Source organism: Branchiostoma floridae, chromosome 7, assembly GCF_000003815.2.
Source record: "Branchiostoma floridae strain S238N-H82 chromosome 7, Bfl_VNyyK, whole genome shotgun sequence".
Classification (NCBI taxonomy): Eukaryota; Metazoa; Chordata; class Leptocardii; order Amphioxiformes; family Branchiostomatidae; genus Branchiostoma; species Branchiostoma floridae.
Genome location: NC_049985.1, coordinates 7,021,361 through 7,037,370, shown reverse-complemented (window position 1 = coordinate 7,037,370; position 16,010 = coordinate 7,021,361). Strand labels below are relative to the sequence as shown.

Here is a 16,010-nt window from a genome sequence, read left to right as displayed (position 1 = left end):
TGCTTGCTTTCAACTAGAGACTCACAGACACTACACCACACAGCAAGACCTACTTGCACAACTGAGCAACCTTCACAGTTACCATGGCAACCATACAATGTACTATCCTACACTGGTAAAACAGTTTCTCTTGAAACAACCCTAACTCTGGAATTCTGAAGTTATCAGCTAAATACACACTACAAATGATCCCCTCTTTGGAGAAGTGCTCAGCTACTCTCTCCTTTTCTCTCTCTGCTCTGCCTCTCTGTCCTCTCTGTCCTTCTCTCTCTGCTCTGCCCCTCTGTCCTCTCTCTCCTTCTCTCTCTGCTCAGCTTCTCTGTCCTTCTCTCTCTGCTCTGCCTCTCTCTCCTTCTCTCTCTGCTCTGCCTCTCTCTCCTTCTCTCTCTCTTCTGCCTCCCTCTCCTTCACTCTCTGCTCTGCCTCTCCAATGCTTGTTGCTCTTGCACAAACTGTCGGAGCTCACTCCCTGAGAGCCCCAACTTCTCCCCAGCCTCCATGAGCTGATCCATTTTATCCCTGGACTTCCTCAGTTTCTACTCTTCCTGAGTCAGCCTTGCCACAGTTTATTGACTTGGAACCGCCCGTCTGACCGCCGGCACTCTGGAATGTTCCTTGGCTCCACAGAAAACTCAATCCAGATGTGTTCTTCTCTAAGCATGCACAGCCCAGATAAACAAATGCCAAGCTAGAAGAGTCCAACTGTTCTTCGGAATCCCTTCTCTTGTCTGACTGTTATGCAAACCTCTGCACTTGCACTTGATCCTGACAGCTCAATCCTGATCACAATTACTCACAGTTCCTCTCCTTCTCTCTCTGTTCTCTCTCTCTTCTGCTTCCCTCTCCTTCTCTCTCTCTTCTTGAGTGAGTCCTCGCCTACATTTTGCCGTCAGCGATGATCCCACTTCTGACACCACGTGTCAGGAGGCGCGAGACTGAAGTGTACTCTTGAACTTCTTTAATCCATGAAATCCTACTAAATCCAGTACTAGTGACTCAGGGCTAGACTTTCTCCTGGCTCTCACAACCCTCGAGTGAGGCTCTGGTCTCTATCTCCAGTTTTTCTAGGTCACTAGCGGGCCAAACTAAATCTTTATCAGTGACCCCGTCCCATCTCATCACAACACTACATATGAATAGGTGCATCTACTTGCAATGCTGCAGTACCTGATCAAGCTACTCGGGAACCCCAAATCTCCATGTACCCTTTGGACCTCAATAGGTACCAACCTATCAAAATTTATACAAACTAAATCAAAGGGTGTTATAGGAGTGAACACACATACACAACTGAACCAAAAACAGTACGGTACCCTACATTGGAGGTGGTAAAAATTGAAAAGGTACATTTACGAAATAGATTTTTTGCAGTCTAAAAATCCAGACTTTAAGGCTGACTTACACTGTTGATGCCAGGACAGCCGGTGACTACCATCTGCTCGTTCACCCACGGATGGCGCAGTGGCGGACTGACTACCACGATGGGACGGTCCTTGGGGAACTCAGGAGGCAGCTGACTGTTAGGGGAGAGATTAATACTTACACATCCTATACAGTATGCAATACGAAAAGACAGTAAATTATCTCTACAACTGGATAGAGATTACTTTCGGACATTTCAAGTGACATATATCACTCATCTTCAGCGTCACTAAAAATAGTAAAATCAACTGGCAGGATAAGTCAATACTTGGATATATGATAAGAAGGTAACAACAATCTCTGCTAAAGAGAGTACCCTATCAGTTCCTTTAGCGCTTTAGACTGAATCTTCCATATGTCACTATGTCTTAAAGTGTAACTTACATGTTGAGAGAAATGGTGACGTTGTTGATGGAGCAGGTGACCCGGTACTCCACATCTCTCCTCAGCTCACACACACTGGAACAACAGACACATTTCTCTACATAAACTGTCATACACTGGACCAACATCTTAATGCTTCAACAATCACCTATTAACTACTCAGTCTACTGCTGTCATAAAATAAACACACATTCAGTTATGCTTAGAGTTGCCCAGTGTTAACTAACTTACTTTCATGTAAGTCTTGAAACGACAAGTTTCTAAGTTTTTGGTGAAACTATTGCTTCAGTTGCATGGAAACTGGCATGCTTGCGCCCATTTCATCATGATCATCTTTATAAATGTTTCTGTAGTGATGATGACACAGGGCTGTCTCCAGGACCTGCCCCTTCATCCCAGGATGGAAATGACAACAACAGCTCCAAACAATGGGTGGGAGACAGAGTCTGGGACTCCACCTGATTGAAGTCTTCGTGATAACCAAATTAACATTGTATCTTTAACGTTATAAATTTTATGGTGTCCGAATGGAAGAATATATTATTATAATATATTCTTCCATGATATCAATATTATATGTTAAAAGGCAAACACGACCAGTATTTGAAATACTGGTCTTGTTTGCCTTTTAACATATCATGTTGATATCATGATAATTCAATTTAATTGACATGTCAAAATGAAAATACCCAAATCAAAAAGTCCGATCGAGGTAATATTTTGCATGCAAATAATTACAAAATTCTCTTAATTAGGAATTACAGTTTCATTGAGAACCCCTATCTCTTCTAGATGACACGTAGATGTAGTTTTGAATTGATCGGCAGAGTAGAAAATACACTGTACATCATGTACATCTATGATGCAAGAGTAGCCAAAATTTTTGCTCACTCACTTCTGGTTGAAGGTTTTCAGAGTTTCTATCTGCTTGTGACGTTGTTGCTGTAGCGCTGTTGGGGCCGGAAGGTTGCTCTGCGGTTTCGAGCGTCCAAATAAGTTAAACATACTCGTCATAGAGACTAGAAACTTGAAGAAAACCGATGAAATGTCAAGACTGTCTTTCACTTCCGCGATATCTCACAGGAGCCTGAGTCAGACATGTAGGTCAAAGGTCATATTGACAAAAAGTACAATTTGTTGATATAAGTCACTCTTAAATGTTGTCTTTTAAGGTAGATAGACATCTATTTGTATGTTCCGTATCTTAATGTCATCTGTATTTTTCTTTTAATTTTTATTTTATTTTATTTTATTTTGGAAAATTTCTCTCCCATCATGCTCTACTGCTACGCATGCGCACTTAGTAGAACTTGAAAAGAGGACTTCCTGGACGTTTTCGCGCGGATTCCTGCAAAATTTGGGTCTGAATCAGACTTTATTTTAACATTTCGCTCGCGGCGGCGTGTTCTGAGGCTCTCGGTACGTTCAGGCTTCCCTTCTGTCAGTCATGTTTTGGTTTAGGCAGCTTTAGATGGAGGAAAACGGCGTGAAAGTGTGCGTGTGTACGTGGTGGCAGCCATGCTAACGCATGCGGCTACCTGAGTCTACGGGCTTTGTCACACCTTGTCCTTGTCAAGAAAAAAATTGCGATTTGTACCTTTTCCAGGTGCTTCACTTTTATCCGTCACAGGATTCAGATAAATTTGATTATATGGCGGTCTGCAATGCATTTGGACTTACTATTTTTAATTGGACTAAGTGAAAGTATACCAAGTGGCCTTGAACTGTTTTTATTTTGCCAACTGACAGCTCGGTTATTAGTTTTCTAAATATTGATATTTTATATGAATGCTGTATTTTTGTGAAAGGGTTGTAGTATATGATCATGTCAATGTTCAGTTCAATGGATTATTGAATTAATTGAATTATTTTATATACTCAATTCAATTAATTCAATAATCCAATGAACTGAATATTGTCTGATAGATAATGCATGATCTATGGCCAGAGCAAAATACAAAAGAGATTTTAAAATGTGAATGTGATCTTAACTGATTACCTGAATGATCAGAATCCCTTCATTCATAATCAATTTAGCTAAAAAGGAACAATGAGCTAATCTCCCTCTGGTCAAGACAGAGAAGACAGACTATGTACAGTACTTATTGAACTGGGGATATTCGTACCATGGACAGTGGACCACAGCTCAATGTCCCGTCCTTAGGACTGTAACCCTTTCCAGTAGCGTGCATGTCGGGTGAGGGTCAAGCCTAGTGACTTCTTGGTCTAGAGGTACGATCACATCCATCTATTTTCTTGTTACAGAATTTCTCTGCACTTTGCGACACTGACTTTGCCATTGGCATGACATGACCCTGTCTTGATAGTGGGACACCATGCCGACCTCAACGCAATCTTCTACTAATTACGGAATCTTAGAGATCTGGAATCACAACATCGATGACGCCTTCAAGAGGATACGGCAGATCGTGCACAAGTATCCATACATAGCTATGGTAAAGTCACTATTGTTACTGATACATGCACTAGTTTTGATACTTTTGATCCCACCACAGAGTGACAGAAAGTGAGAGCAAACATCTTATGAGAGAAAAGGAAGTTCAGAGTTGGTGGAATTAGTCAATTTATCAAACTTGTCAGATGTCTACTGCTGACAAACATGCCATGTCATGGGGTGCAGTGGAAGTGTTACTTAGTGACAGGAAGCTACAACCTGCAGAGGTAGTGTTTTGGTTGGTCTTTTGGCAGTTATATATTTTCCATATGCATTAGCATAATTGATAAACAGCAAATAAACAAGACATATAAGAAACACTTTAGTATTTCACTTAGGAAAGAGATCTTCAAACTTTTCTTACAGTCAGCCATCAGACCAGTACAGATCAATACTGACCTTTTCTGCCCTCAATCAGCCCATGAACTGTTAAATACAAATAAATCAGTCTAGTAGTGAGTCTACACAAATTTCATTTCATTGATGATATCTGTGTACACATTGATTTTGGCATCTCCCCCCAAAAAAATATTGAATTTTGTTCCTTTTGAGGATTCAGCAATGTTCAACAATCTTGGGAACAATTGACTGAGTCCTTCATAAAACTAGTACAAAAGACAGTGGCTCCAATGTCATAGTTTTTATAAGATTATACAAAAAAATGAACTTGTGGCATAAAAAAGCTATTTTTTTTCACTACATTGCAGTCAGCTTAAAGCTGCAGTACCTTGAAATATTGCTAGGGAATCATCATCTTTCTTTGTTACTCCCATAACTGCCCATAACACCAAACTCATACAAATTCATCAAAACACACGTGCACAGCCAAAAACAGTATCCACATCATAGGTGAACCTCCTTTCTTGGAGGTTACAAGCAATGGCCCTGGTCTTGTAGTCAACTATCCTCAGACCTCCTCCTGGTGGTTTTAGTGCTAGATACTCCCCATTTGTTGTTCCCAGTCGATCACCATAAGCTTGCGTCTTGACCGTAAGACATTTGGCCTCATGCAGGATACGGAGTTTCCCGGGGTGGTGGCGCGGCCGATCGGCGAGTTCCGCAGCACGGCGGACTACCAGTACCAGCTGTTGAGGTGTAACGTGGACCTGCTGAAGATCATCCAGCTGGGCATGACCTTCATGAACGAGAAGGGAGAGTACGCGCCCAACATCTTCACTTACCAGTTCAACTTCAAGTTCAACCTCACGTAGGTACCCATTTTGTTATGTTAGTCCTTTAAGAGGTAAGTTCACCTCAGATGGAAGTACTGTTTATGGTTGTGTTTGTGTGTTTGCACCTGTAAGTCAAGGTCCTTTGGATGTATCTGATGAATATTGATACGTCGGGACTTATTGATGTCTCAAAAACCTAGCTTCTTTGTCAGGTACTGCACAATTGCAGGCTGACACCCCCTTCCTGAAAGTAGTATTGTATAGTCCATGGACAGCTGGTCAGCCCAACAAGGTCAACGACCTCAATTTGGACACCCAACAAGGTCAATGACCTCAATTTGGAACACCTAGTTGGCTTAGGAGGAGATAAGCAACAACTGTTGTAGCACATAGAATGTGTTAGGCTAGGGCTAGGGCTATCACATGATTAAGAAATTCACACAACAAAGATTCAAATTAGGGGTGGGTAACAGTAAAGAATTTCAGGTATAGATAAGGTTCAGGTCCAGAGGATCAGATCCAGATCCAGTTTTGCCACCGGTACATTGTATGTCACATTGATCTTCGATTTCATGTTTTGTGTACAATTGCTTCACAGGGAAGACATGTACGCGCAGGATTCCATAGACCTTCTGCAGAACTCCGGTATCCAGTTTAAGAAGCACGAGGAGGAAGGCATCGACGTCACGTACTTCGCAGAACTGCTGATGACGTCGGGCGTGGTTCTGTGTGACAACGTCAAATGGCTGTGCTTTCACAGGTGAGACAGGATGTGTATATTGTATGGATATGTATCGTAACATATAACATATATTGTAACATCTGAGAAGTTAGGGTACAGAGGTTACGGTACAGAGCTGGACCTGTACCTGTTCCTATACTACTTGGAAAAATAACCTGTGGTGTTCAATGATAACAGAAACGTGAGTAAACCATTGATAGGATATTTATTTAGAGTTCAGATAACTTAATGTCATATAGAGATCCCTCCCATGCTTTTGGGAAGATACAAGCTGGAAAATTGAAAACATTCAAAAGAGAACAACACAAGCTAATTAATTGGTACCATCAAATGGGTGCAAACCATCTCTTTACTTTCCTTTCTAGCGGCTATGACTTTGGGTACCTGCTGAAGGTGCTGACGTCCTCTAACCTTCCCGCGGAGGAGCTGGAGTTCTTCGAGCTGTTAAGACTATACTTCCCCGCCATCTACGATGTCAAGTACCTGATGAAGAGCTGTAAGAACCTGAAGGGTGGGCTGCAGGAGGTGGCTGATCAGCTGGAGGTACAGCTGGCAATCAATTATAGCTTAGGTTGTCAATCAAAGCTGAGAACAGCAATTTCACAGTCTAAGAGCCCCTTTCCACTAGAAGGCGATCATTGAGCAAGCCTAAAGCCAGTAAAGGGACTAATATTGGATGTTTGTTACCCTTGATATCATAATGAGAATATGGTCCAAGATTTAGAAGTATGGTTGAACAAAACACACAAATGAAACAAAAAATGTTCCTTTTCTATAAAATTTGTGGGTCGCAACCTCTAGTGGATTTTTCATAGAAGTGAGTGAAATTGATTCTAAATAGTTTATTTGTGTTTACAGCTTGAGAGAATTGGGCCACAGCACCAGGCAGGCAGTGACAGTTTACTGACGGGGCTGGCCTTCTTCAAAATGAAAGAGGTATGCTTCAGCACAATGTCCTTGTTCTAACAATGGAGTGTTTCATTGAATTCAGCTATATTTTCAAAAGCCTGATTGAAAATCCTACAATGTTATTGTATGATGATGTACATGGCTGTGCCCTAAAGGATACCTTGGATAATGTTGATAGTAGTATTACCTATACAAGCTGTGTAACTGTTTGCTCTCAACAGTAAGTTTCTTACTGACCCGAATTTATCACATCTGCAGATGTTCTTTGAAGACAGCATAGACGACGCCAAGTACTGCGGCCACCTGTACGGCCTGGGCAACTCCTACGTCCAGAACGGGAACTACAACAACAACAGCGAGGACACGATCTCACACACTCCCCAGCAGTCGTAGCACTTAGTCTGTCTTTCTTATTCTCTTAGTCTCTCTTTTCTACCAAAAGTACTACTATGTAGTTCTTGAGGCTGGGCAAAATACAGCTTGTTTTATCCCCCCTCCCCCAAATTAGCAGTATTATATTGAAAAGGTGTTTTAACAAGCTTAGTGACCCTCAAGCACAAAAGGTGCAGTTGACCTAAAAGTCATCTCACAGCCATTGGTGCTATGAATATGTTGATTTTATATGTACGCTTCATCGCAAGTTGTCAAAAGTTTATACATTTTTTGTTCATCCAACAAACACACCTCTAACTTCTAAAATATTTTTAAACTGGTTCTAAAACATAAGAAAAGTAACAAATCTTACCAAGGACCCTACTAAGAGTATATGTAACCACCTTTTTGTGTTGGTTACATTGTACCTTAGTAGGTGGCAGCTATAAGTATAATCCAAAAAGTATGCATGGGATGGTAGGAGATATACTGGATTAAACATCAACAGGTAGACAATCTAAAAGTACATTAGGAGAGGAGTAAAAAAATATTTTGCATATTACTGTCCACTTTCTGTGCAATTTCCTACAACAATGAAGCATTTTTATGGCGTTAGCACTATCCTGACAGCTTGTTTATTGTGTTGCGGCCCCAAGACAAGCTGTATAGTGCCCAGCCTTGACTGCCTCCCTAGGGGACCACCTATGTACAGTCAGAAGTACTCATGTAATATGGATTTAATCAGGCAACAGCGGGTGTACAATACCGCTCTGCTGTGAGTCGGACACACTGTTGGATGGACTGTAATGCTTCGTACTCGGAATGTGTGGCACTTTGACCAAGTTTTCTTCTGCGCAGAATTTCGGCTTCATTTTGGCACCTTTGCCTTTGAAACCAAAATATTTCTTCATAGATATTAGAGTTCTTTAACACAAAAAAGTAAACAACCCACTAGTATTTTCGTAGTCTGCTTTCTTCATCATCGCAATGATGACAATGATGACTGTGAAGCTAGAAAGTGGCAATAAGTAAGAAGAATGTGGTGACTCAGTTTTCACTGCCACCTTGTAGTGAGAAGCAGTACTTCAGTAATCATTGCCCTGATGAACGTATCCCATACCAAATTCTGTGCAGAATGCTGTCACACTTCCGAGTAAAAAGAGGCACAAAGTCAGTGGAAAAGTGTGCCAACGTTGCAGCAGAGTAATAGGTAACTTTCCAGGGCGTCTAACAGGTGTAAGTGATATGATGTTTGACGTATACACACATATATTATCATCTCATACTCGTACTAAAAGAAGCCATGGTCTTACAACTGAAGATCATTGATGGCAGCTAAGAAGTTAGTAAAGGTCATAAATACCAGTTTTAAGAAAAATCGATGAAATATGGTTAGAGTGGTGCAGATCAAGTCAGCAAACAAAATTCCATCTAGCTTGTCGAAGAAGGAAAATGGGTTTTTGACAACAACAAACATATTTGTACACTGTAGATGTGGGTAAAACTATGAATTTTTGTTGCCAAAGTATATGAAATAGTCCCAGTCAGTTGGTTGATTTTCAGCAGCATAAAAAAACATAAGAAGTAGGAAATCTATTGGGTCATCTTGGGTAAAAGGATCGGAAAATAGCCAAATTGGAACATACTTCAACATGGTAGAAGTCATGAAATTAGGCTTCAGTAGTGTTCATCATTTTTGACATTGTTAACCATTATGTTTGAAACGCTGATTGATTTGTTACGCGAAAACACACCCAAAGTTTTTCCCATATCTTTTGTGTTGGCATCATACATGTGCTATCAGTCTGCTTCCTTGACAGATTCTATTTGTACTGCTTTGTTATCCAATTATGTTATACATGTAAAAGAAATAGAATATGATAGTATACTATTAGGCTCGCCACCAAGGTGTTGCCAAAAAAAAACAAAGGAAAAGCTGGATATTTAAAAACATAGAACATTTATATCAACTGTAACATTTTGAGCAGGAATCTCTGACTTGTAGGTAGGTCTTATTGGGTCCGGCGATAGTTTGTTTTTACTGTGAACTGTATTATGTACATCATGGATTATTTTAAATTTTGTAAATAGCCAATATTTCCTTCTGCTTTGTATGATACCTTAAGCACCGGCACTTTCACTGTTCACTAGAAAAGAACTGCACCTCACAGCATTGAAATGCCCTGGTCATTCTGTCATCATTGTTTTAGGTTAAGGCACTTTTTATGTGATTATTAAAGTGTTATTATTATATGTAGTGTTAGAAATGAGAAAAGCGTTAATAAATAAATGTCTTGATGGCTCCTTATTGTTGATTTAAAGAATGAGCTGTTTTTATTTTAGTTACCTCTGGAAAGAAAGTTCACCTCTGATGAGAGTACAGATTTTGTGTTTGTGTGTTTGCGCCTGTACCCCTGGTAGCAAAGTTCAAAGTTTGAAGAAAAATTCTGAATGTTCCGACCAAAATAGGCACGTACAGCTACTGGAATTTGAGGCCCATAGTTAATTTGAGAAAGGGGAGGCACTGAAGTTTTTTCAACAGTTGTGGCCAAGAATTTGAAAAGTTTTTTTTTTCATATCGGAAAAAATAGGGTCCAGAAATCCCAGAAACGACAAATAAAATTGGCGTGGCCTAAGTGCAGAAAAAATGGTAGGAACATTTTCAGGCACAGCAGCATTACAGGCCCCACACCAAATAGTGTCGCATATAGGTAATGAACAACTGGTCAACCGACATCCTAACCCCGTATGGGAGAGAGATAGGGGAGGGGAGTATCTCTAACATCTCAGATCTGGCATTAAGAAATTCACTAAAACACGGGGAGGTATTAACCTCCGTAGCAGATTCTTTGGCCCCTGAAACAGCGACGGCCGGCAATCAGCGACCCAGTAGAAAAAGAAATAACCAGCAAAGGTGTATTATGAGCGGAAAAAAGGCCCCAGTGAGCCTGCTATGGAGGTATGAGATTCGTAATTTCTTATTTCCACTGAAACACTTGTAGGTTCGTCTGTTTGTGTCGGTGTTTGCAGCCTAGTTTTTCACACGCTCCACAGATACAATGGAATACTATTCAATGAACTTAACGCAAGACCCAAGGACACTGAATACAGTATCTGTTTAAAAAGTTATAAAACACATTTTTCTCTGGATTATTATTGGGTAAGAATTTTCAGAAAAAATGGTGCCGTAAAATTGAGGAAAGTGTGGAAAAACCGACGCATACTTATAAGATGATCTAAGATTCTTCTGTCACGGTAACACATTGACTTCTCTTATGAAACGTCAGGTTTCAAACTTCATTTCATATTCCGTGGAGCCAGCGGCCCGAGTTTGGGCACGACTGGAATAATGATTGTCCTTTCTGAGGGAAAGGTAAAGCCGGAGGTCCATGTATGAGGGAGCCTAGTCGTTAGCTTGTACGAAGAGCCTTACACACATATCGTATAAAAGTATGGGTGACCCCGGTGAGCTTGGCCAAAAATGTGACTTGTAACGAAGTTGCATTCATTTGTCTATTTCCCATAGATATCTGTTTAAAGACATAAGAAAATCAAGATTTTAAGTTAACAAAAAAGTCGTATGTTATATCATTCTTTTCTTTTCTTTTAATCTATCAATCATTTGTCCGAGCAAGAATTTGCAGTAAACTTATAAGGAAATGACATAATCTTCAAGTGCACGTTGTGTCGACGGGTCAAGGCGCCGACACGATAAAACAACCAATGCAATGGGACACATTTCTTAGTCTGAGGGCGCAACCTCCAACCAAAGTTTTTTTGTGTAACATTTGATTATTTGACGATTTGTAGCTTTGCTCTGGTAGATGGCTGTACGATCGTTATTGCTACTAAGGTAGGTTGCGTTTACACGTAGTCCTGTGGCGAATGCGCAATCTTTGATATCGGTATCGATATACATGTATTTGCTTCTATTATTCAAAGAATTAGACACAGAAACCTCCTTTACTATGATAAATCCATTTTAAGTTTCTACTTTGCCATTCCAGTTTGATAAAAAAAGCTTATCATAAAATGATTGACCTCGTTATGTCAAAATGCTAACTTTGTGACGAAGGAGCATCGAGAAATCGTTTGATAGTTAGCCAGCTTCTGTTGCATGTACAGTATTCAAAAGCGGCCTTTATCAATCATTGTCAGTACTGTAGCAAAAAGTCCAGCAGGTCTCAGTTTTCATCTTGAGGGATGCAACAGGGAATGTCATTAAATGATTCTCACAGATCGGTCTATGAAGTCATCATATATCCCGCCCGACGACCAGGCGCATATAACTGTTACCAACTTAGACCGATGATGACAGCACGCGCTGTAGACCTGTCTTGATTACTTTAACTGCTAGAGGTCCCCACTGCAACGTTGGTTGAGATCTAATACGTGGGTCTTAACATTTACTTTATAACGGTAACATGTGAACATATATCTGTATCAAAGTTCAGCAAGATTACACAAGAATGAAACTAGCAACGGGCGAAATATTTTTGCGGTAACGGTGTATAAGCGTCCTCTAGCGGCCGCAGTAGCCACAACAGCCAGAGGAAAAAGACGCATTACTAGTATGATATGAAGGTTGACCGCCGGGTCAATCCCCACACTTATAAAAAAGAAAATTTATCGCCACCGACGACTGATTTCATTGGATGGCAAAAACCTTGAACTCTACCACCCTTGGTTTTGCTTCTACACCACATGATCCTTTGAGGCTGGTCCTTTTACAGACCCTTCCTGCGAAGACAAACAACCACAGGATCGGTTTTCGCTGTGGTACAGCCTCGTATAAGGGAGCGGTTTGCCGTTCTGCATCCGACACCACCAGTGAAAGATACTAATGTTACAAACTGCAGCGCAGAAAGAACAGTCGCGCATATGTTGTCCAGACTTAAGTCGTTCGACTGCACCTAACACGTGGGTATATTTACATTGAATGGCAGAAGGCTTGATTTAGTATCTTTATATGTTTTTCGCGTACACGTTTTGCAGATATCGAGCTATATTTGTAGGGGACTTTAATGCGCTCTTCTCTCGGACATACGGGGTCACGTTAGCACTGAGTTGGAAGAATTTGTTGGAAAAGTTGGAAAAATTACCTTGGGCTCATCAATCATAATATGCATAAGGCACCAGCAAGTAGATGCATGGAAATTCTCGTAGTTTCTTTGGAGCCAAAAAAAAATGACGGTTTTGTGAAGTTGGCACTTCATCGTAGAGTGTACGGTTTAATCAATTGCTGAAGAAGATATTTCTTATCGATATCATTAGTTGTTGATACCAGCAGATCTCTGACTTTAGACATATTGGTAGCACTTAGAAAATATATTCCTCATGCGTTTTGATAAACTGATTATAGTTAAACTTATACAAACCTACATTTTTACTTTTTTACCGAGTAGCGAGAAGAAGCCAAAGCTATGCTAGACTACGCGCACTACACTTTTATGAAAACTGTAGTTTTCACTTCAAACAATTTGCACCTTCTTCAACCAGCATGGACAATGATGGTTTAAAGGACGATCAAAAACCTTATATGTTTCATAATTTTGCGCGATGAAGATTGTACCATAAGGCTAACCGAAATAACTCTCTAATCGCAATTTGTAAACATGATGAAAAGTACGAAGAATGACAACTTTTGGATCATCCATCTACGACCGAATCACTCAATAATGTTGTGTGCTCATCCGCATCAGTGATTAAAAGCTGCTTCATATTAAAGTTTCTTTTAATCAGAACTCAAATAAATGATTATGAACTTCTTAATTTAAATGTCATGAGCTTTTAGAAATTGTTTTCCACGAATCTATAAAGGTCAGTTCTCCAAAAGGTTGTAGATTTCACAAATACATTGTCCATTTCCTACTTTCCAAGGCCCTCTAGCGACAGATATACACATGGTTAGTACTATTCTGTATTTATTTGAATAACTTCTTCCTGCAATGACCAGTATAAGTAATATTAGAGAGCCAGAATATAACCACGAGTGTAAAAACACGGTGTCTCGTATTTTTCGTGCTTTCCAGTTTCCGTTCTGTTTGTTTTCATCCAACGAGTTTGGACAATGATGTCATCCACTAACAGACGGGAGGGTTCGGGGCCTTCCCCTGCCCGAAATAATTGAGTAAAGATGGCGGCAATGTGTGGGACGTAGAGGCGTATTTACTACCTTCTCCTGAACTTTGCACCGTTTTTACGACTTCAGGCGCCTTATTAATTGTATTGTTGTTCACGGAAGTTACTTCTGCATCAGGAGGAAGAGTCACCGCAAGCTCGGCCGTGATCTTGGCTGATCACTGGCTCTAGGACGGGGCGAGTGCGAGACCAGGCTACGTTCGTTTGTAGTAATCGGGAGAGGTAAGCCCGCACGGTTTGGGTAAAAAATGGGATGATTCCGTGCCTCCAAGGGTCGGAATGATGGACGAGAAAGTTTTAGAGGACCTCTTGGAGTGCTCTGTATGTCTGGGGAGGCTCACCACCAACAGTAAAGTGCTCCCGTGCCAGCACACGTTCTGTAGACGATGTCTAGAACAGATAGTCCGGTCCAAGAACGAGCTGAGGTGCCCGGAGTGTCGCATCCTAGTAACTTGTAGTGTTGACGAGTTGCCGTCAAACATACTACTGGTCAGACTTCTCGATGGGATCAAGGAGAGAAGAAGAACTGCGACAGCTTCGCAAGGAGGCTCGCCGAAGAGTTCTCACAGTGGACAGGGAGGGAAGGGGGCTTCGGGCGATGCCGGGGCGGCGTCCCAAGCACAGAAGACCCCGGCAGCAAGTCGCAGTTCCCCCGTCAAGGTAGGTCGCTAGGAGAACCTCCAACTTTATATGTGTCACAACTTTGTGTGTGTAGTGAAACTGCAGCCACCTTTGAATGCCTCTCCACTTTCCCATGCCTTATACATGTGAATAAATACTCAAAGAAAGGGCTACCACAGGGGATCCATTCATTTGTCCCATAGCCCAGTTCATCAGTACGATAGAGCTGTGTACCAGGCCCTTTTGTTGGTGCGCCCCCCATGATCAAGATTTATGAATATGTGTGGGGATAAATGAATGGGCTCTGACTGATTTCCAGATGGGACTGTCCAGGCTTGAAAGTGAGATGACTTTATGGAAGTCAGAGGCTCCTGCTGACTCATTCCTGTGTGTGTGTGCCTTGACATAAAGCAGCCAGAACTCCCACCTTTCATTTGGGGTGTGTGATCTTGGCATTGAGCTACAAGTAGGTCAATGCTATTTCCTGTGCTAAACCTCAACTTCCAAGAAGCAAGTGGTACCAGGCGGCCCCATTTCAACTAGCTGCTGAATGACTGAACTGCGACCAAACTTGGATTTGTGTACCCCATGATATTATATTATATATAAAGTATGATGATATTAATGTTAGTATGATCTTAAACTAAGTTAAATACTACAGTTAAAGACAGTAGCTCTAACACACACAATACTAATTTTGTTCTTTATCTATGAAATTTGCCGCACGATCTGTGAAATCTTTGGTCTTCCATCGTTGTTAAGACGACAAGTTACGGAAATGCGAATATGTGTGAATATGTGTGCTTGAGGTTGATGTACATTTTGTACTAGTGGTGTCAGTGAAATGTTATAGGGGTATCTCCGCCCACTGTAGAAATCACCAACTACTCCCACAGGGGGGTCAAGCCTTCTCCCAACACAAATGCTGCTCCTACCTAGGCAACAATGGGTTCCACATGACTTGTGCATTCCTTTTTGTCTACCTAAGACCTGGGGACCAAACCAAGTACCCTCCATGCTCACGCATGGCTCTAAATTTAGCACCCGTGAAAGCGGAGCATGAAACTTAGAGCCGCAATACTGCTGCTTCTTTCCACATGGGTTCAGAACCAGTGGCCACAAACCACTGCCTGGGAAATGAGAGCCCAACTCCTCTTCTGATGTCATCCATGGTCAATACTGTGGGAGGGAGGGAGGATGTTTTGACTGGTCATTGACACCAGGCCCAGATGCCACCCTGAAAGTTTTCATTTCCTCTCACTGCCCTTGAAGATTTTGATAACGTCCCATGAGAGACACTTGACCAGACATAAAAACTTTGAGTCATCCAAGGAAATACTGTGAATCTTGGAACTTTTGTTGTGGTTTTGTAGCTGGCGTATTACTCCGAAACGTGCTTATACCAGCTACACAGATACAGGTACAAAAACACATAATATTTTTCATTTCAAGTTTTTTGGACAGACAGGGTAAATTTTCTTCCCATCCTAACAAGCAAGTCCTGGATAGCTGGAGGGATAGGACCTGTCGACAGCCTAGCCTCCATAGCAGGCTCTCTGGCCTAGCTGGGGCTTTTTTTATTATAATACACTTTTGCTGGCCATTTCTTTTTGTACTGGGTCGCTGATTGCCAGCTATTACTCTTTACTAGTCAGTAATCAGCGACCCAGTACAAAAAGAAATGCCCAGCAAAATTATATTAATACTATAAGCCTAAAAAAGGCCCCAAAGAGGCTGCTATGCAGGCTAGAGACAGCCCTGGTGTATTCTGCAAGCACACATCTGTCATATC

General features: G+C 41.3%; 3 protein-coding genes across 4 annotated transcripts in view; 2 read left to right on the top strand and 1 right to left on the bottom strand.

The window, feature by feature from the left end:
* Positions 1-1,387: 1,387 nt before the first annotated feature.
* On the bottom strand, positions 1,388-2,920 carry LOC118419396 (vacuolar protein sorting-associated protein 37A-like). Its single transcript, XM_035825762.1, has 3 exons — positions 2,702-2,920; positions 1,807-1,881; positions 1,388-1,517 (listed from the first exon to the last, which is right to left on the bottom strand). Exons 1-3 carry the CDS (start codon positions 2,818-2,820, stop codon positions 1,388-1,390), a joined length of 324 nt encoding a protein of 107 aa, XP_035681655.1. The 5' UTR covers positions 2,821-2,920.
* Positions 2,921-3,069: 149 nt separating this feature from the next.
* LOC118419395 (CCR4-NOT transcription complex subunit 7-like) lies at positions 3,070-9,771 on the top strand. Its single transcript, XM_035825761.1, has 7 exons — positions 3,070-3,225; positions 4,072-4,262; positions 5,275-5,468; positions 6,032-6,193; positions 6,541-6,718; positions 7,034-7,111; positions 7,343-9,771. The coding sequence occupies exons 2-7, from the start codon at positions 4,143-4,145 to the stop codon at positions 7,475-7,477; spliced, it is 867 nt and encodes a 288-aa protein (XP_035681654.1). The 5' UTR covers positions 3,070-3,225; positions 4,072-4,142; the 3' UTR covers positions 7,478-9,771.
* A 3,784-nt stretch (positions 9,772-13,555) lies between these two features.
* Positions 13,556-16,010, top strand: part of LOC118418951 (E3 ubiquitin-protein ligase SH3RF3-like) — a 70,474-nt gene continuing 68,019 nt past the window's right edge. For both annotated transcript variants that reach the window (XM_035825095.1, XM_035825094.1), the window contains exon 1: positions 13,556-14,257. In XM_035825095.1, the coding sequence (XP_035680988.1) occupies positions 13,877-14,257 (381 nt within the window). In that variant the 5' untranslated portion in view covers positions 13,556-13,876. The remainder of the gene's footprint in view (positions 14,258-16,010) is intronic.